Source organism: Hypanus sabinus, chromosome 21, assembly GCF_030144855.1.
Source record: "Hypanus sabinus isolate sHypSab1 chromosome 21, sHypSab1.hap1, whole genome shotgun sequence".
Classification (NCBI taxonomy): Eukaryota; Metazoa; Chordata; class Chondrichthyes; order Myliobatiformes; family Dasyatidae; genus Hypanus; species Hypanus sabinus.
The window spans coordinates 17,522,148-17,543,493 of record NC_082726.1 but is presented as its reverse complement, the minus strand read 5'-3'; the positions used below and the strand labels follow the sequence as shown (position 1 = coordinate 17,543,493).

At 38.1% G+C, this 21,346-nt stretch overlaps 1 protein-coding gene across 7 annotated transcripts in view; it reads right to left on the bottom strand.

Moving 5' to 3' along the window:
* Nucleotides 1–21,346, bottom strand: part of ptpn9a (protein tyrosine phosphatase non-receptor type 9a) — a 248,321-nt gene that overhangs the window by 132,972 nt on the left and 94,003 nt on the right. For all 7 annotated transcript variants that reach the window (XM_059946076.1, XM_059946071.1, XM_059946073.1 and 4 more), the window contains 2 exons: nt 20,141–20,284; nt 5,687–5,776 (listed from right to left, as the gene is read on the bottom strand). In XM_059946076.1, coding sequence (XP_059802059.1) covers nt 5,687–5,776; nt 20,141–20,194 — 144 coding nt within the window. In that variant the 5' untranslated portion in view covers nt 20,195–20,284. The remainder of the gene's footprint in view (nt 1–5,686; nt 5,777–20,140; nt 20,285–21,346) is intronic.

Sequence of the window (21,346 nt, the reverse complement as noted above, 5' to 3'; positions counted from 1 at the left end):
GCAGCATCGTAGGCATGGAGCATCAATATAACCAGCATTCACAAGACAAATTAAACATAGATTGAGGGAGAACTTTACAAGAAAGAAAAATACAATTAGGACAAAAAAAATGTCCATTTTAATGTAAAGTGGTCCTGGTGTAGCTGAACTGTGGTGATCACAATTGTGCTGGTTGTTCAAGAACTCAACAGTTGAAGTGAAGTAACTGTTTCTGAACCTGGTGGCGTGAGACTTAAGGCTTCTGTACTGCCTGGCCGACGGTAGCTGCGAGAAGAGGAGATCTTTGATCACAGATGTTGCCTTCTTGAGGCAGTGCCTCTACTGATGGTTGGAAGGGGTATGCCCATGGTCCACTACCCTCTGCAGTTGCTTATAATCCTACACATTTGAATTGCCATACAAACCATGATGCAACCAATTTTAAACACTTATAACATTTTTTTTGTATAAAAGTAAACCAAAGAATAAGAAAATCAGCAGAATCTTACTTCCCCTGGGTCAGTACATTAATGGCACTGTGTCTGCACATTACATCCTGCAGCACAGAATGTGCTGAAGGTCAAAACCAGACTATACAATCTTCTGTCTCACTGCTCTGTCACTATCAAGCCCATGGGCTTTGCATCATCCTAGGGACTGTATACATATCATACCTAACCACAAAGTACACTGCAGATGCTGTGGTCAAAGCAACACGTACAATAAGCTGGAGGAACTCAGCAGGTCAGGCAGCCTCCGTGGAAACGAGCAGTCAATGTCTCAGCCCGAAATGTTGACTGCTGGTGTTCACGGATGCTGCCCGACCTGCTGAGTTCCTCCAGCTTGTTGTACGTGTTACATATCATATCTGATCCTTCAGAGCACTGCTCTGTTCATTTGAATGGCATCAATCTTCAATGAAGTGCCTTCTATCTGAAACCTTAACTGCTTCTCTCTCTACAGATGCTGCCTGACCTGCTGTGTGCTTCCAGCATTTTCTATTTTGTTTCAGACTTCCAGGATCTGCAATGTTTTGAGTTTTATTAATAAGGCAAGTTCAGTTAAGGTTTATGTTTTTTTAATTCCTGTATGTTTTGGATTAATTGACATCAGATAAATATTTTATTTATAAATTGAAAGCCATTAAGAAATATTATTTAAATCTATTTGAATTGATTTCTGTCCAGAAGTAGTGCAGAGGATGTACAGTCTGGAACCAATTGCTCACTTTGTCCAGCTGTTCCAATCCAGGTGATAACTGGCTTCTCCTCAAAAGGGCAAAACTGAACAATGATGTCCCACTCACATGAAGGAATACAACCCAATGCAGCTACTCGTTGCTCCCAAAAATCTCCTCTCACTTGTCTGCAAGTGAAGGCTTCTTCATCAATAACTCATTTACTGCTGCTCACTTGGGTGGATGCTGCGCAATATGCCCCCTGGTTACAAACCAGTACCCCGAAATAACAAACAGTACACAATGTGTGATTAAATGATTAAGCTTTATAACTCTTACTTTGACTATGTGGTTAGTAGAGAAACAAAATATAAACGAAAAAGGGCACCAATCTTATTAAACAGTCTGTGCACAGAGCATTGGAGCTCACTCAGCAAGATCTTCTATCCGCCGTTCGATCTCCTCCGAGCGTCGCCGATCTCCAGACTCTTGCTTGGAGTCCACCCAGTCGGGCAGCCCACCGCATCTTCCCTCTTCATCCCCCCCGCGCCTTCTGGCAAAAGCCCATGAAACCAACAGCTTCCAGACACACAAGCAAGAAGAACATTTCTCCCATTGGATAGCCACCTGTTACCTCTAGTTATAACCCAAACTTTGGGGCTACAGAGAAACTATTACCTCAGCATTTAACATTACAGAGAACCCTTACATTCTCCCCTGACCAAATTTAGTCATGTCCTCATGACATTGAGATAATTCGCCAACCCTTCCTGCAAGACACTAAGCCCAATCCAGGTGCAAAAAGCAGTGACATAGCTCCCCAACACAGTAGAGATCACATCCTGTTTCCCAGACGTTACATGGGCCAACCTATCTGGTGGTTTCCTAATTCTCTGAGACCTCACTTAACTGTTCAGGCTCAGACGTTACAGGGGATACTTTGGGTCTACTTGGCGAATCGGCCCTCGATCTATCACTCATGCCCCCCTGTCCTGTGTGCAGGCCCCGCTTCCTCTCCTTCAGGGTCCTGCAGTAACCCAGGCTGCCCACAGACTCTTCACACTATCAACAAGAAACAGTCTGTCTGTGAGAGGGCAGTCCCAACACAAGTAGTTCAACCACATCCACAAGAGATTCTGCAGATGCTGGAAATCTTAAGCAACAGACAAAATACTGGAGGAACTCAACAAGTCAGGCAGCATTTATGGAGGGGAATGAATGGTCAAGATTTTAGGTCGAGACCTGATGAAGGGTCTCAGCCCGAAATGTTTGTTGTTTATTCCCCTCCGTAGGTGCTGTCTAATCTGTTAAGTTCATCCAGTGCTTTGTGTGTGTGGGACAAAATAGCTTAGCTGATTGGCACCCCAACCAATAACTTAAATATTCCCTTCCACCAAACCACAACTGTAACCCGTGCTACCAACAAAATGCACAGTGGCTACTTGACCATATTACATTGACAGCATTTCCCAAACCGACACCCTCTTCCACCTCGAACGACAAATCAGAATGCACTACCTGCAGCTCCTGTTCCGGTCTGACAGCATCCAGTAGTCTGCCATTCTTTTATTGCTGCTGGTAAAAAATTCTAGTACACCCTACCCTAAGCTCCTGACCGGTGGTACAGTGGCATCGACACCGGACTTTGAGGTGAATGGCCCAAGTTTGAATCCGGTCAGCTCCTTGCACGCTTTCCATCCATGCTGGGTTGAGCGTCAAGCAAGCAACTCAACCTCGTAAAAAATAGTCAAATGCTACGGAAGTGGCAAAAATGCCGACCAATGTGCCACGAGGAGCGAAAAGGAACCATAACAAATGACCTTAAACGAGGGGAGTTCCTTCACCAGAACAGCGACAGTGTTTCAAGAAGTGGTTAGGGTGACAGGAGTCATCACTACCCCCTCAATGAGAACTGGGCTTAATAATGCACTCTTCCCACATCTCGTGAACGGAAAACTCTCAGTTTGTATTACACTGTACTGTTGCTGGCAGATTACAAAACAGTTATTTTTGGAGCCTTCTGGATGATGCTCATTTTAGGTAAGGGAGCACATGGGCTCCCTGTTATTGCCAACATGTCACAATCCCCAACCATCTCCACCACACAGAGCATTGACACTCATTTTAATTGTTCAGCTCAAATATTTTTATTTGATAGTTACTTAGCAAGTTGACCGAAAAGGTTATGTACACATTGACAGTTTCACAACGTTATGAACCTGACTGGAAACCCAACGCTCTTGACAAAATCACTTGGTTTCATTTTGGTTGAACCAAATTCATATTTTTGTATGAAAATAGTTTAGTCTTACAGTAACAACAGAGCAGCTTTGTAGCAGATGGCTTCATTTCTCTAGTCCATAAAGTTAGTGGAAATCTATAAGGAAAGGCAAGTAATTTGCTTGAATAAGGCAGATGGAAAGATTGCAGAGATTTATGAGGATGTAACTCAAGGGCCTGAGTTATGAGGAGAGGTTGGCCAGGCTGGGTCTTTACCCCTTGAGACTGAGAATGAGGGGCAACTTATAGAATTGTTTAAAATTCTAAGCAGCATATATCAGGAAGATAGCAACAGTTTTTTCCCCCAGAGTAGTGGAGTCCAAAACTAAGGGAGGAAGTTTGGAGTGAGAGAGGAAAGATTTAAAAGGGATCTGAGGGGCAACATTTACATGCAGAGGGTGGTGAGAATAAGGAATGAGCTGCTGGACGAAGGGGTGAGTCAGGTACAAAGTACCATTTAAAAAGTACCTGGGCATGTAATGTGGAGGGATGGGGCTTCTAAGGATATGAGCCGAACACGGGGAATTGGGTCCAGCTGCGTGGGCACAGCAGTTGCTGTGGACTAGTTGGGCCTAAAGGTCCATAGCCTGGTTGCATTGCTCTATGACCCTAAGGGGAAGAAGGGAGAGATTATACCTGGTTATCCCATGGAAGCAAATTTGCCCTAGGCCTTCAATGTTCAGCAAATCGAAATCAGGCTTACAAACACTGACACCTTAAATCCCTCAGACTGGAAGGCAGTTAAACATTGCCATCGGATGAGAGAGCAAAGACAGCAGTTTTCAAAAAAGGTGATTAATGTGAGTCATTCAAACACAGTTGACCTCCATGGATACATCCAGAACATAAAATCTAGGGATCTGAACATTCTACTCTGTTAAAGAGTCAGAGAGAGCTTAGGGAAAAGCCCTTTGGCTCATCACGCCCATGGCAACCATGAAGAAGTGAACACCAGCCAGTTCTGATAAAAGGTTGTTGACCTGAAACCTGTACTATGTTTTTCTTCCTACATACGCTGTTTGATCTGTTGACCCTTTCCTGCATTTTCTGATTTATTTTACACTTACAGAACCTGTGTTTTTTTTCCCCACTCCTAAACATATTTATACTAATCCTATTTACTAGCACTTGGTCCACAGCCTAGGCAGCTTTGGCATATCACAGGCTTCTTAAACATTGTGAGTCTACCTGCCTCTGTCACAGTCGCACCCTACGAGAAAACTTTCTTCTTCAGATCCTATCTAAACCTACTAGCCCAGACCCTAAACCTATGTCCTCTGGTCTTAAACAACTCTGCAATGGGGAAAAACTTACTTCCCATCTACTCTAGCTATGTCTCCTGTAATGTGGACCACCTCTATTATATTTCCCTTCAGTTGTCTCTGCTCCAAAGGAAAACAAAACACAACCTACTCAGTCTCTTCTCATAACTGAAATACCCCATCCCAGCCAACATCCTGGTGAGTCTCCTCTTCATCCACTCCAGTCCAGTCACATCCTTCCAAAAGTGTAGTGACCAAAACCCCACACAATATTCTTGATATCCAAAGTTGTACCACATCTCCTTGCTCTTATATTTCATGTCCCAGATAATGAAGGCAAACATCTGGTCTTCCTTCTTCACCACCTTGTCTACCTGTGTTACAACCTTCAAGGATCTTTGGATTAGTGCACCAAGATTCCTTTGTTCCCCAACACTCACTAGGGCTTACCATTTATGCAATTTATTCTAGCCTTATTAGCTGCACCAACCTCACACTTATCACAGTTAAAGTCCATCTGCCACTGTCCAGCCCAACTAATCGATACCATTCTGTAATCAAGACTATCCCGAATCACAACTTCTCGATATCAGTTCTATAGGCATTTTGTTCTGTGCTCCTTAGAGAAACAAAACAAATCTCAGATTTCATTTTTTCTTGGTGATCTTGGATACTGAAGCACATGGTTGTCCTCTGAGCAATGTATCAGTGTTCCAGTCACACTCCCAGCAAGTATCCAATTAAACAAACTTCAGATCCTAGTATGAATCTCAAGTCACATTGTCTAAGCTAAAAACAAAGTAAAACTGAGATGATCATCGTCTGCCTCCAACCTTTCCACTCCCAATCAGAACTGTAGCCTATTCAGGAAAAATCTGGATGATCCCGATATAGGGCAACTAGGTACACCATTTTATGCTGCATCATCAATGGCAAAGACACTTAAGACAGACAATATTGATATCCATTTTAAGAACTTCAAGCTTACCAGGATAGTGAATTTGCCACTCAGCAGCTCAGATCTAAGAGGTTCTTCATGAGGTTTCAACTTTACGATACCCTCTCTCAACCTTGTATCCTGAAAAGAAACCAAAAGTATTTCAGTACTCCAACAATTACATGAATGTGACAAGACATGAGCAATTTGCTACTTAGAGCATTTTCTCTGATGAAATGCATTCTATTCTGCTACAGTTCTGAAGGACAACTCACTTGGAGACGTCCCCAACAACTTAGCACATTGGGTTTGTGGATAAAGGTAGAAAACTTCAGAACTGTGGACCATGTTGAGATACTCACAGGTAATGGGGATAATCTAGAAACATGAAAAAGGAAGACTGATCCACAGTAATTGTAATGGAGTATCACCAAACTAAAAGCTACAATTCAAAGTTCAAGCAGTAAGCGAGATGCTGGTCGATAGTGCTGAACAGTTGCTCATCTCGATGTTTCAATCTTACTTGTCGCTTTAACCGGCAAGATATGGAGTCAGTCATGGGTTCATGCCCCGTTTCTAAGCTTCTAGGCCTTGAGGCTGCTTGTCTCTTGGAATCCTCTCGAAGATCGCAAAGCAGCAGAGTGCTCAATCCATCTTCAAATTGTTCATCACAGGCTCCAACAGTAACAGTATCAGAAGTACATTTAAAATAAAGAGAAGAATATTTCATCCTACTTTAGAACAATATTGCATTAGCTTTAAGGGAGAAAGATATCTTCTGCCTCCTTTTAAAAAAAAACACAATTTCTCCTTCATAAAATAAAATCATAAAATAATTTAAAGTAAAATTGGATAGGTATATGGAGAGGAAAGGAATGGAGGGTTATGGGCTGAGTGCGGGCCAGTGGGACTAGGTAAGTGTATGCGTCGGCACAGACTAGAAGGGCCGAGATGGCCTGTTTCCATGCTGTAATTGTTATATGGTTATAACAACCATTAACAATCAACACAAGCTTCTGGTGAAGAACCACAAGCATAGCCCCTCAGTTATCAGATTCCTCCCTTCTTCCTCACATCCTCTAGTGGAAGTGGAGCCCAACTTCCCCAACTCTGTAAGGCAACAAAAGAGGAATGCCAGCAGTAAAAATCCAAACATCAAAACAAAAAAAACTTTGGAAATAGCTGATAAATCAATACTTGTAATAAAAAAGAACAAATGAAATACAGAATAAGAACCAAATTGTCAGTCGTGCCATTTCTCCTTGAGGTATTGGATGCCTTTAAGGTAAATCCGGCAATTTGCAATGAGCTAATAAATGAAGTGGAAGTGTACTATGGGATTAGATGTATCAGCTGTACCATAGCAGGTTTCAATAAGGCCATATTGCAATCAAGGTCAACTCAGGATTGGTTAGAAGTTTTTGGAAACTAGCTAAAGAACTCTAGCTTCAAGATATACTCCAGAGACAAGCACAGAAACTCAGTATCAACCACTGTGGTCCTGAGGGAGAACTGTATCAAGAGAGGTGTTATTCATCTACCTTGGCTGGTCATTCCAGCCATCGTCCCAGGCCACCAAGAATAACTCCAATTATTCCTGCCCCATACTAGGGAGCATTTGATTGGTTCCCATGTAACATGAAGAAATTAAAAAAGTGAATTTCACTTTTACCTTAGTCATTTACTCAAACAATGAAGCACAGAATTCAACAAAACAATTCTTGCCAATTTCTGAAATAAATAATTCTAGTCCTCCAATTTTACAGCATGACCAGCTGGATTAAGTGAACCACACTGAGGTTAAGTTGTGGACGTATGGGCGAGGGCAGGGGGAGGAGGAGGGTCATGAAGAAGAGCCTATGATTTTCACATATTTCAATTTGTTTCTATTTATCTGCGAGGTACTCCACTTATGATGCATTAGAACTGTGTGTTAGGCAATAAACAATCTGGTAACTTAGTCAGGCACACCTTATGCACGTAACTGTTTCACTCCACACAAATGACTTTCAAGATATGTGTAACATACACACAAAGTACTGGTGGAACACAGCAGGCCCAGCAGCATCTATAGGAAAAAGTACTGTCAATGTTTTGGGCCGAGACCCTTTGTCAGGACTAACTGAAAGAAAAGATACCAAGAGATTTGAAAGTGGAAGGGGGAGGGGGAGATCCGAAATGATAGGAGAAGACCGGAAGGGGAGGGATGAAGCTAAGAGCTGGAAAGGTGATCGGCAAAAGGGATACAGAGCTGGAGAAGGGAAAGGATCATGGGACGGGAGGCCTAGGGAGAAAGAAAGGGGGAGGGGAGCACCAGAGGGAAATGGAGAACAGGCAGAGTGATTGTGAGAGGGGCAGAGAGAGAAAAAAGAGAGGAAAAAAAGGGGGGAAATAATAAATGAATAAATAAGGGATGGGGTAAAAAGGGGAGGAGGGGTATTAACGGAAGTTAGAGAAATCAGTGTTCATGCCATCAGTTTGGAGGCTACCTAGAAGGAATATAAGGTGTTGTTCCTTCAACCAGAGTGTGGCTTCATCTTGACAGTAGAGGCGGCCATGGATAGACATATCAGAATGGGAATGGGATGTGGAATTAAAATGTGTGGCCACTGGGAGACCCTGCTTTCTCTGACGGACAGAGAGTAAGTGTTCAAAATATGTGCCATATTTTAAATCTTTATTTCAGGCTTCTAACACCTTTTGCTTTTGTACACAATATGACTTTCAAATTATTTTTAAAATTTACTACATAGCAGTAGTGAATTCTCATGTAGTCATTCACATCTGTTCACTCTACTGAACAGCCTACTCAACCTTGCAATTCTACCACACTGGCTCAAAAGGCAAGATAGTGAAACGATTGTTTTGGCTACTCATTCAAGGTTGGCAGTAGAGCACTTTGTCAGCTGAGTCAAAGCAGCTCTGATGAAGTGACAAGTCAGTACAAAGTCCCATTGAGGAGCTGAGTGGCAAACAAAACACCAGTCCTCAACAGCATTTGGCAAGGGGAAGGGATGAGTCAAACGTACGCAGTTTGTAAGAACGCATCAGTACACAGATGTACTTTGGCTGAGTCAAACAAGTTTCCAAGGAGACTGTGGAGAATGGTTTGCAGAAATTCAATAGATGAGGATTCTGCTTAATTATGCCTAATCAGAATCCATGACAAGAGCCTGCACGGTTTCAATAACACTGTTCCCAATAGTGACTTGGCAGCTATGGCTTTGGGGAGTTCTAATTGCTAGCACAGACTGCAGCAACATGGCCCAGTTTGTGCAGGACTAAGTTTTTATTCAGGGCAAAGGGAGGGAAGAAGGCACTATCAACAGCTGTGGGAAAGAATGCTTCTTCTGCACACGGCTTATGTATTACTGTGTGGGATCTTAACTTTTGGATATCATCCAAGTGGACTTTAGGCAATTTGCCTTCATCTACTGTTCGATCTCCCATGAGGAGATGTAAACAGAGAACACACATACACGCACAAATAAACACACCAGCTTTTCCTGACTAGGTAAGTGAACTTGAATAAGCAGTGAATGTGAAACCTTTTTACTAATATCACATCATATATACTGATAATACAGTGTCTTGAAATACAGAGTCATTTTAACCTCTCCCTTGCCTCACTGCTCACCTCATTCCCCAATCCCATCAAGCAATATAGGAAACTATTAAAACAGAGAAAAACCTATGCAAAAAGTACAAATGTTGTCAACTAGAAAGTTATAATTTCAATGTGCAATATAACTATATGTTTTTATGAATTCATTCTGTTCTTCCTTTGGAAATGGTTATTATAGGCCACTATTTGAGATGTTTAAATTCAGCTGAATGAACCAGCAATTAACTTGGGTTTGATAAGTGCAAAAACCAAAGCAGGGACAAACAGAGGAGTCTCACAGCAAAGCGAACAAAGCCAAGAATAAATCCACACTACATTCTTACTTTGACAGAACAAGCAGGAATTCAAAAACTCGTCAGAAGGTCCAGTACTGAGATCCAGAAAGGTCCAGTACTGAGATCCAGAAATTAATTGATCTGACATAATGTTTTGATTACCTTCAAGGACCCAAGGCTGTGAAGAGAGTAACTAGATACTTTTAAGAGATATCCAGAAATGTCTGCTCCATATGGTTTTAAGAATGAGTGGTAACAAAACGAAGCTCGATTTTTCTCACGCCAAACAATCCCTCAAAGCACACATTTAATCCCAAGGAGGCAAAGGTTAACTAAGACAAATGGAAGTATGGACCACGATTTTCCAGGAAACAGCATCAATGTAAGCATTTTATTGAGTGTATCAGAAAGTTTGAGGCCTTACTGTGAGCAAATCAAAAACATAACTGGGGGGTGGAGTTTCAAGATGGCGACGTAAGCATCTGCCTTTTAGGCGCTCTTTATTTTTTCAACTATAATCACCCTTTAATTAGATCTTTTCAAACTTAATCATATGAGTTGCTACTTCTGATTGACCCTTTTTTCCTAAAATAATATTTGATCTAATTTTGTCAAACTTAAAATGGCTACAAGTAAGAAATCGGCTAAGGATCCTTTATCCATCGACGCAATTTCTAATCTTTTGGACGTTAAACTGGATGCTAAACTTGCGGGTCTGGAAGGCAGACTAGAAGGTTTGGAAAACAAGCTGCAAAGTAAAATGGCAAGTTTGGAAAGTAAAATGGCAAGTTTGGAAAACACGTTTACCATGAAAATGTCTGAACTTGAAGGAGCTGTTAAATCGCTTGATACTAAGTTTCAGTCGCAGGCATCGGTTATTCAGCGGCATGAAGATAAGTTGGCGACTCTTGAAAAATTAATTGTTGAAAAAGTACGTACAATTGAAGTGTTGGATAAGAAGGTACAATCGACTCTTAAGACTGTAGATCAGTATAAGTTTAAAATTTCTGATCTCGAAAATCGATCTCGCAGACAGAACTTGCGTATTATCGGGTTTCCCGAAAAAGTTGAGTCCGGTGATTTAACTGAATTTTTCTCTAATTTACTATGGGAAATTTTCGGTGATGAAGGTTTGCAAACTAAACCTGTTATCGACCGCGCTCACAGAGTTGCGAGGTTTTCGTCTGTGCCTGATAAACCACGAGCGGTGATTGTTCGCCTTCATTATCCTCGTGAGAAAGAGCTTCTAATTCGATTAGCTCGTAAAAAAGGTATGATTTCCTACAAAAACTTTCAGTTTCGAATAGTCGAGGATTATTCTTTTGAAGTAATGAGAGCCAGGATCGCTTTTAAACCAGTGATGGCAGAGATTCATTCGATCGGACTTAAACAAGCTTTAATGTATCCAGCGAAGCTTAGAATCGTGCTGCCCGACTACAGTCAACGATTTTTCAACACTCTGGAAGAAGCGAAGAAATTTGTTGGAGAATTTCGATCTTCTACTGCAACTTGAACTATGTGTTATGTGGAAGATTTTTCGGAGAGAGGATATTTTTCTATTTTAAGTTTTAACCTATGAAGTTGGGTTATAACTTTTTATTTTTTGATCTATGGGTTCGGTTTTTTTTTACTAGCTTCATTGTTTATAGATGTTTTTTTTTTAATTTTGATAATATTCTTTTTTTTCTTTCTGTTTTGGTTATATACGTTTATATTTTGCATTAATGATTTATCTTTTTTTTAAGTTGTTTATTTTTCCCGTAAGATTCTGTTTTTTACAAGCATTTATCTGTTTGCCTGTACTCAGATATGGGACGAATGTTTTGGACTTAGTTTTTTTTATATATATGCTGTACTGTACTATATCCCTTTCTTTTTAAATGTTATTTTGTCTTTTAACAGATTGCTGAACTCACATTTGTATTTAGTAATATGGTTTTTTCAAAATGGCGTTTCTTCTTCCCATAAGTCTTTGCTCTTGAAACGTCATCTTGTATTTGAATATGGGATTTTTTTTTAAAGGTATACTACACTTTTAAATTTTGACGTTTATACCTTTTTTTTTATTAATGATTGTTGTATTATATTAGTTTTTCTTTATTATTCTGATTGATATATATATTTTTTTTTGCAACTCTATATTTTAATTTGGGTGATATATAGTTTTCTTCTAATCTTTTTTTTATAGAGCTGCCATCTTGAAATGGGGGTAATATTAGTATTAGATTATGCGCCTGCCGCTTGGCTTTTTTTCGAAGGGTGGGGGGAGGGGGTAGGGATCTTTTTTCACGCTTTTGCTTTTTATTTTTTTGCTTTTAGTTTATGGGCCGACTTTAAATTACTAATATTGTTGAGGTGTCATGTTCTCCGGCTGCTCCTGAATCAATTTTCCTCCTTCCTGAATTGTGGGTTATGTGTCTTTTTAACCTTTTATGATATACACAATTAATATTGGTATGATGGATAGATCTGTTAACTTTATCTCCTGGAATACTAATGGTTTAAATCATCCGATTAAACGCAAAAAAATATTTAAAGTATTCCATAGACTGAATGCTAATATTATCTTTGCACAGGAGACCCATATCAGGAGGGAGGATAATCAACGTTTTTTTAGGTTCTGGAAGGGTCAACAATTTCATTCGAATTGTACCGCCAAACTTAGGGGTGTGTCTATTTTTATAGATCCCTCAATATCGTTTACACATCATGAAATTATCTCTGACCCACAGGGTAGATTTTTGTTGATAACTGGTTTACTTTTCCATCGGAAAGTTGTTCTAGTTAATATTTATGCTCCAAACTTTGATTGCCCTGAATTTTTTAGACGTTTATTTACCTCTCTTCCTAATCTAAATGAATATATGTTGATAATGGGTGGAGATTTTAATTGTTGTTTGAATCCTTCGATGGATAGATCTAAACCTATTCGCACTCTTCCGAATAGATCAGCCCTACTTATTAATTCATTTTTGGTTGACTCGGGAATTACAGAAATATGGCGGTTTTTGAACCCTAAAGATAAAGAATTTTCTTTTATTTCACATGTATATCATAGCTACTCTAGAATTGACTATTTTCTTATTGATCATCGGTTATTAATGGATGTTATTGATTGTAAATATGATTCTATTACTATTTCGGATCATGCACCTTTGAAGTTATCTATTAAGATTTCGGACTATTCCAATAACACCAGATCTTGGAGACTTAACGCTACTTTGCTTCAAGACCCAGAATTTATTACTTATATAAAACAGCAAATTGACTTGTTCTTTTCTACAAACTGTACTGAAGGAATCGACAGAGGAATACTTTGGGACTCTTTTAAGGCTTTTATTCGTGGTCAAATTATCTCATATTCTGTTGGTAAAAGAAAACAAAGATATTTAGATATTGCTTTATTGGTGGATAAAATTAAGGAAATTGATAAGATTTATTCCGTGACTCCTACCAAAGAACTTTATAAGAAGAGAGTTGAGCTTCAAATGGAACATAGTTTACTATTATCTTCTTCAATTGAAAATCAATTAATTAGGACCAGGGCTCAATTTTATATTCATAGTGACCGTACTGGTAAACTGTTAGCTAATCAATTAAAGGCTATCTCGACTAAGCGACAAATTATTAAAATTCGCAAATCAGACGGTAATTTAACTACTGATCATAAAGAAAATAATAATACCTTTCAAGATTTTTATAAATCTTTATATCATTCAGAATTTGATGGTGACCAGTCCATGATAGATAATTTTTTTAACAATTTGAATATTCCTAAACTGACTGATGAAGATCATAGTCTGTTAGATGCTCCTATTTCTATAGTGGAAATAGGAGAGGCTATTTCATCAATGAACTCAGGGAAAGCTCCTGGTCCTGATGGTTATATAGTAGAATTTTTTAAAACTTTTTCTTCTTTGCTTTCTCCTTGGTTATGTGAAATTTTTAATGATGCGTTTGCTAAGAAGAGATTACCTCAATCTTTTTATGAAGCTAATATTTCTCTAATTCTTAAAAAAGATAAAGATCCTACTTTATGTACATCTTATCGCCCTATATCATTATTAAATGTAGATTCTAAGATTCTTACAAAAATTTTAGCTATTAGATTAGAAAAAGTACTGTCTCAGATTATTTCAGAAGATCAAACTGGTTTTATGAGGAATCGGTATTCCTTTTTTAATGTTAGAAAATTGATTAATATAATTCATACTTCACCACCCACAATTCCAGAATGTGTTATTTCATTAGATGCTGAAAAAGCTTTTGATAGAGTTGAATGGATATATTTATTTAATACATTGAGAAATTTTAATTTTAGTCCTAATTTTATATCATGGATTAAATTAATATATCATAAACCTGTTGCTTCTGTTTTTACGAATAACCACAGATCCTCTTTTTTTCAATTATTTCGTGGTACGAGACAGGGTTGTCCCTTAAGTCCTTTATTATTTAATATTGCATTAGAACCTTTAGCTATTGCTATTCGTGAATCTCCTAATATTTTTGGTATTACCCGTAATGAGAAGTTATATAAATTATCTCTTTATGCTGATGATTTGCTGTTATATATTTCTGACCCTGATAGGTCTATTCCTGCTATTTTATCCTTGTTGGTTCAATTTGGTACTTTTTCTGGTTATAAACTAAATTTAGATAAGAGTGAATTATTTCCTTTAAATGCACAAACTTTATTGACTGATAGGACACCATTTAAAGTTGTTACTGATAACTTCACTTATCTAGGTATAAAAATTACCAAGAAATATAAAGATTTATTTAGAATGAATTTTTTACCTATGCTTCATCAAATTCATCAACTTACTACAAGATGGTCTCCCTTGTTTTTATCATTAATTGGTCGGATTAATGCTGTCAAAATGATGATTTTACCGAAATTTTTATATTTATTTCAAGCCCTACCAGTTTTTATTCCTAAATCTTTTTTTGATGGCATTGATTCAAAAATTTCTTCATTTGTGTGGCAAAATAAAAACCCTAGGTTAAGTAAAAAGCAATTACAAAAATCAAAAAAAGATGGTGGTTTAGCTTTACCTAATTTTAGATTTTATTATTGGGCAAATAATATTCGTAATTTATTGTATTGGAAATTGGATTTGGATTCACCACTGTGCCCACAGTGGGTAAATTTGGAATGTAATGAGGTAAAGGGATATTCTCTATTCTCTGTTCTTGGTTCTTGTCTTCCTGCGGATTTAGTTAAATTTAATAAACAAATATTTAATCCTGTTATTAAACATACATTACGAATTTGGTTTCAATTTCGTAAGTTCTTTATTTTGAAAAACTTTGTTCTTGATAGCCCTATCTTATTTAATTTCTTTTTTAAACCTTCCTGGACAGATCAAGCTTTTAACATATGGAAAAGGAAAGGTATAAAATGTTTTCGTGATCTCTTTTTTGAAGATACTTTGATGTCATTTGATCAACTTTCTAATAAATTTGAATTACCTAAATCTAATTTTTTCAGATATTTACAAATTAGAAATTTTTTACATAAAGTTTTACCATCTTTTCCTAATTCAACTTTGATGGACACTACAGATTTGATCTTTACCTTAAATCCTTGTCAGAAGGGATTAGTAGCTTTTATTTATAATATGATTATGAAGATACAACCAGAAATATCAGTTAGAATTAAACAAGAATGGGAAAAAGAACTTCAATACAACATATCAACAGATAAATGGGAAAAAATTTTGCAAATGGTTAATTCTTCTTCTATATGTGCTAAACATGCTTTAATACAATTTAAAATTGTACATAGAGCTCATATGTCTAAAGATAAACTTGCTCGATTCTATTCTCATATTAACCCTCTATGTGACAGATGTCATTTAGCAGTGGCCTCATTGACCCATATGTTTTGGTCATGTCCCACTTTACATAATTATTGGAAGGATATATTTACTACTATTTCCTCAATTTGGAATATAGATTTACAACCTCATTTTATTACTGCAATTTTTGGCATACCAAATGAAGATGGCAATCAGTTTTCCCCCTCAATCAGACGAATGATTGCTTTTGTAACATTAATGGCCAGAAGGTCTATACTACAAAATTGGAAAGAAGTAAATCCTCCTACTACATTTCAGTGGCTTTCTCAAACTATTTCTTATCTGAGTTTGGAAAAAATTAGAAGCACTATTTTTGACTCATCAATTAAATTTGAAGAAACTTGGAGACCGTTTATTCGACATTTTCATATGAATTAATTTGGCCTTTTCCGGACCTTTCTGCTTATTCATGTTCAGGTATGGAGTTCCGGAGTTCTTTGACACTATCTTATACTTGTAAACTGTTGTTATTGCCTATGTTAGTTTAGTTTAGTGTTTTATTTTTTTTTAATATATATTTTTTCTCACATATTTTTTAATATTTTTTTTCTTTTTTAATGGCTATTTGTTTTTTTTTTCATATAATCATGTGGACTTGATTAAGGTACTTTCTTTTGTTGATGTTTAGTAGGATATTATTATCTTATTATCAATGTGATTTCAAGTCTATTGTATTTATAATTTACTTATTATTATGTTATTTTTTTCTGTGTATATGTGAAAATCAATAAAAAGATTGAAAAAGAAAGAAGAAAGAAAAACATAACTGCAAGAGAACTATGACACCAAGTTACCACTCTCCCTTTCTACCAATTTGCCAATCTTAGCAGAGATAGTGGACAGGATGTGGAAGAGCAAAACATACACAATGTGCCTTCTAGTTCTAGAAAAGAATCAAGATTAACAGGTATAAAATTAGAGTAGCTGCAACTCTATTTTGCTGCTCTTTAACACAAAACACGCAGGTTTTTAGTGCTTCACAGAGTTATAGCAAACAAAACCCCGTAAGTGCCACACAAAGTACATAATCAGAAGCCAGGGGCATGCTGCCACAGTTATTTGAGTACATGGCTCGAAGTACCAGCACCTGCGTTCAATACTTAACTATTGTGCCATCTGTGTGGAGTTTGTCTGTTTCATGATAGTACGGATTCTCTGGTTTTTCCTATTTCATGAAGATGTGTGGATTTGTATGTAGTTGGTCACTGAATACTGCCTCTGGTGTGGATGGGTGGTAGCACTGATGGGATTGTAAGCGGAATGGGATACTGTGAAGATCAGTGGGAGAACAAGATTTCTCTATGAGCTGGCATCAACTTAATGGGCCAAATGGCTTTCGCCTATTCTGTAAGGAAAGATGATCAAAGCACACAGCTTTATTTGTCAAGTTTACATTGAAACATACAGTGAAATGCGTTACTTGCATCCAATCAGTGAGGATTATGCAAGCATTGCCACGCTCCTGGCGCCAACATAGCATGCCCATAACTCGGTAACCCTAACTGTACCTCTTTGCAGTGTGGGGGGAAACCAGAGAACCTAGAGGAAACCCACATAGTCAAGGGGAGATCATACAAACTACTTTCAGTCAGCGGCAGGAATTGAACCCTGATCTTACAGTTGGCGCTGTGAAATATTGCACTAACTACTACGCTACTGTGCTGACTTTTAGAACCTTTAAAGACTGTCTTAGAAGACAGAGAAATGGAGAAATTTGATGAGAAGTTTTCAGAGTTATCAAAAGATGCCAGACCAAATGTGACATGGTTGAAAGGCCAGAACTAGAGGAACACAAATATCTTAAGAATTTTGTAGGCCAGAGGAAATTAGAGAATATTAATAGACAGAGGCAAAGATCTAAAAATAAGGATGAAGTCCTTTACAAATCTAAGCATTGCTTAACTTGGAGTCAACAGAGGCCACTTTTTACATGGATAATTAATGGTCCAAGTTAGAAGAGGGAAAAACAGATTTTGAATGACGTCAAATATATCTTTGTGCAAGTACACACAGGTGTATGAAAATCTTACTTGTAGTAGCAACACCGGCATTTAGTGTCAGTTAGGCAGCATTCACAAGTAAAATATAAATTATACAAATTCTTGCAAAAAAAAAATCAGAACAAAAGATCACCACTTTAGTGCAAAATGAAGACGGTGGTCATGATGTTGCTATGCTATGATAGTAATAAGGGCTGTGCCAGTTAGTTCAAGATTACAGAGAGCAGAATGAGGAATGCTATCCTGTAGTATGTCAGAATAGTCAAGAGAGAACAAAGAAACATCAGTGGGATTCAGCTGAAAAGTAGAGACAGGGACCATTTTGGTGAAGTCAGAGGTAGAAATGTGTTTTGCTAAATGACAATGGCAATGTAATCTAAAACTTGCCCAGAGACAGAAACTAAGAATAAGTCTGGCTCCTTGGTAAAAAGAGCTCAAGCATTCGGATTATATCAGCAAGCGCCTCTTCATAAAATGCTGAGCAGATATCTGGACCTCTTCTCCCAAGGAATTTTACAAATAGAAGCAGCAGTGGTGGATTCAGTCCTTTGTGATGGCTCTACCGTTCAATGTCATGGCCAATCTTCTACCTCAGTGCCACCTTCCTACATTGCTCTATATCCCTCAATTTTCTGTTCCCCAGTACAATAAATTGGACTCTTGATCACAATTTACCTTGCTATGATCTTACTTCTTATTGTTTACTTGCTTTCTCAGTAGCAGTTACACTTTATTCTGCATTGTTAATGTTTTGCCTTGTTCTACCTCAATGAGCTAATCTGTATGAACAGTATGGAAAGCAAGCTTCTCATTGCAAATCGGTAGATGTGACAATAATAAACATTTGAATTTTTTTCGATCACCACAGACCACTTGTATTGAGGATTTCAAGAACTCCCCACCATCTGGCTGGAGAAATTTCTTATCTCAATCCTGAATAGCTATCTCCCTATTTTAATTCTGTGATCCCCGTTTCTAGACTTCCACTTGGGGTAACATCAACCCTGCATTTTCTTTGCTAAACAGCTTTTTAATTTCTTTTTAATCTCTTTAATGAGATCAATTATCATTCTTCTCAAGTCCAGATAGTGTAGTTTCATTCTATATGATACCTCTTCATACATATCCCAAGAATCAATCAGATAAACCTTCTCTACTTTCCCTTGCTCACAATTATATCCTTGCTTAAGTAGAGAGACCAGATTGTACATGGTATTTCAGAAGCGGTATCACCAGGGCTTTATATAATTGGAGCAAGACATTTCTAGTCTTGTACTCTGATCATCCTACAATAAAGGCCAATGTACCATAAGCCTTACATATTGCTTATTCAACCCCCATATCAACTTTCAGTGATCTCTATGTAGGAACATCCAAGTCCCTCAGACTACCAACACCCTTCATTCTTCACCAATCAAAAACAATTCACCTTTCTTTTTTTCTTCCAAAGTGGATGACCTCACACTTTTCCGTATCACATCCCATCTGACCCATCCCTGTCTACTTACTTGATCTGTCTACATACCCCTCAAGTATCTCCACATCCACTTTACAGGCAACCAGATTTGCATCAATGATCTCCTCATCCAAATCATTGACTTAGATGGTGAAAAGCTGGGACCAGCAGTCCTTGCAACACCCCACTGGTCACCGTCCCCAGCTCTGGTAACAAACCCATAATCTGTATGGTCTAACTTTATTCAATCATTTTTTTCTGGGCCACCTTATTAAATACCTTCTGAAAGTACAAATGCACTAGTTACAATCTCAAAACTTCAACTTATCAAATAATTCCCCTTTCACAATCCTAAACTGACTTGATACATTCCTATTAATAATTTCAAAGTGCTCTCTCTCACTCAATCCTAAATTCGAGCACTTTTCCTGATCCAACTGCCCACTGTTGAAAATATGAACAATTATTATAAATTTCAAAATTGTGTTTGACAAAATGTTTGTTATTTACTGGAACTAATGCAGGTATGATGTAACTTGTGGGAAATTAATTCAACCTTCTGTAAGGCCTACTCTTACACGTATACAAGAGCCACTAAACATTTGAGAGAGGCACTTAGCCCAAGAAAGGGAAAAATGAATTAGTCATTTTAAAATAATCCCTTCAAACAGTGAATAAAAACTCAAATACTTAATGTTTACTCCACAATCATACTGGTGTTATTCTCTGAGGCTGTTTAAGATCAAATCTGCAACGATTTCAATGGTGTACTGATTAAGCAAAAAGACACATTGGACCTTTTGTGGCCCTTCCCTGAGACACTGCCGAACAGAGGGATAAAGGGAGAGCAAGGACAGGGTGTACTATTATATCAGCAGTTTGTTCTGCTGGGTTTATAACCTATTTAAATATAACAATATTTAAGACAGTCACATTCACTCAAATATTATTAATTTAAGAAAAGATGAACAGAAGAAACCACAAAATGATTAGTTGCATTAACTTTGCAATATTTGTTTTTCATTAGGATCTGGAGAGAGTTTATCCTACTCCCTCACACTTCCCTACTTGTCAGGGGTTCAAGGACTTTTGCACCCATTATCCGCTGTTGTCATTTGAACAAGTGCACTAGATATTTAAATGCACAAACTACCACGCTGGTGAATTTTAGGAACGTTATCTACAAAGCAAAGTTTACTGAATGCTTCTCCCAAGTATTGCTCAATAAAACACACATCCATATCACTGGCCCTTGTAAGTACACAAATACTCATATCCAGCTTACCCGGTATGAGTGGAAGAGCTCAATGGCTCGGTATACGTCAAACTTTCTGGCCATGAGGAATTTGACTGCAGCATTCCAGGAAAGGGGAGAGATGCCATGCTGGGTCGTCCACTTGTTGATCTCCTCCAGGAACTGTTTGGTGGCCTGAAAGACAGACAGATAATTCATTTCAGATACATTTTACAAAAATTAAAGTTAATTATGTGAATTAAATTAATTGTCCTTCCTTCATTTCTAATAAACTAAATGACTTGGAAACTGAATGATACTTGGAACTACTGAGCAGCAAGGATGGTGAAAGCAGCAGTTCCTTGTGCTAGGAGATGGCACCTTCTTTACTACAGAACCAAACAGTAGTAAGCTACACATGGGCATTATTCCACTAACATAAGTGCACAATGACTGGACAAAGCCCAGGAGTTGGTCAGAAAGGCAAAAGCTCTCAACAATTCAGTTAATGTAAAACAATATAATATTGAGCAACTGAACTAAGCCATGTTCAAATTTATGATTTGTTGATGTTTCACACACACACACTATAAAACAAAAAGGGGGGTGTGAACGTATGGTAGGGAGAAACTAGTTGTCACACATCACAATAGAAGCAACGACTGGAGACAGACACAATACTTCAGTGACTTGGGAGGTGGCCAAAGAGGCAGTCAGTACATCCACAACAAGCATTTGGAGAATTATTCTACTTCCGTTAACCTCGTGTCATTTTTTCCCCCTCAGATCTCTGAGAAGCAGTCATCACTGTTGTCTCAGCACCCCCACCTCCAATGTCTCGTACAGACTAGAACACCATTTGTATTGACAATCTTTCTTCTGTTCCCACTGGGAGCCATAGCTCCAACTGCCCAAGCTCCAAAATTTCCCCTCTTTACCTGCTCTGTGCTCTTTAAACATGAGCCTTGAAATCCATTTCCGCCAAAGCTTTGGCTGACTGCCTTGGTGTCAAAGTTTGTTGTACCATAATGCAAATAGCTGTTCTTTCACAGGAACACTTTGGAACATTTTTGCTACTTTAAAAAGTGTTCTAAATGAATGCAAGTTGCTGTGGTCAGGCTGTACCTTCTTGATCCTGTATGAATAAGCTGCAGCAATGCTGATGCTGCAAAAGCATTTGATGGGCACAGATCTCTCAAATAAATTCATATTTCTGGAGACAAGAGACTGCAGACGCTGGAATCTGGAAAAACAAAC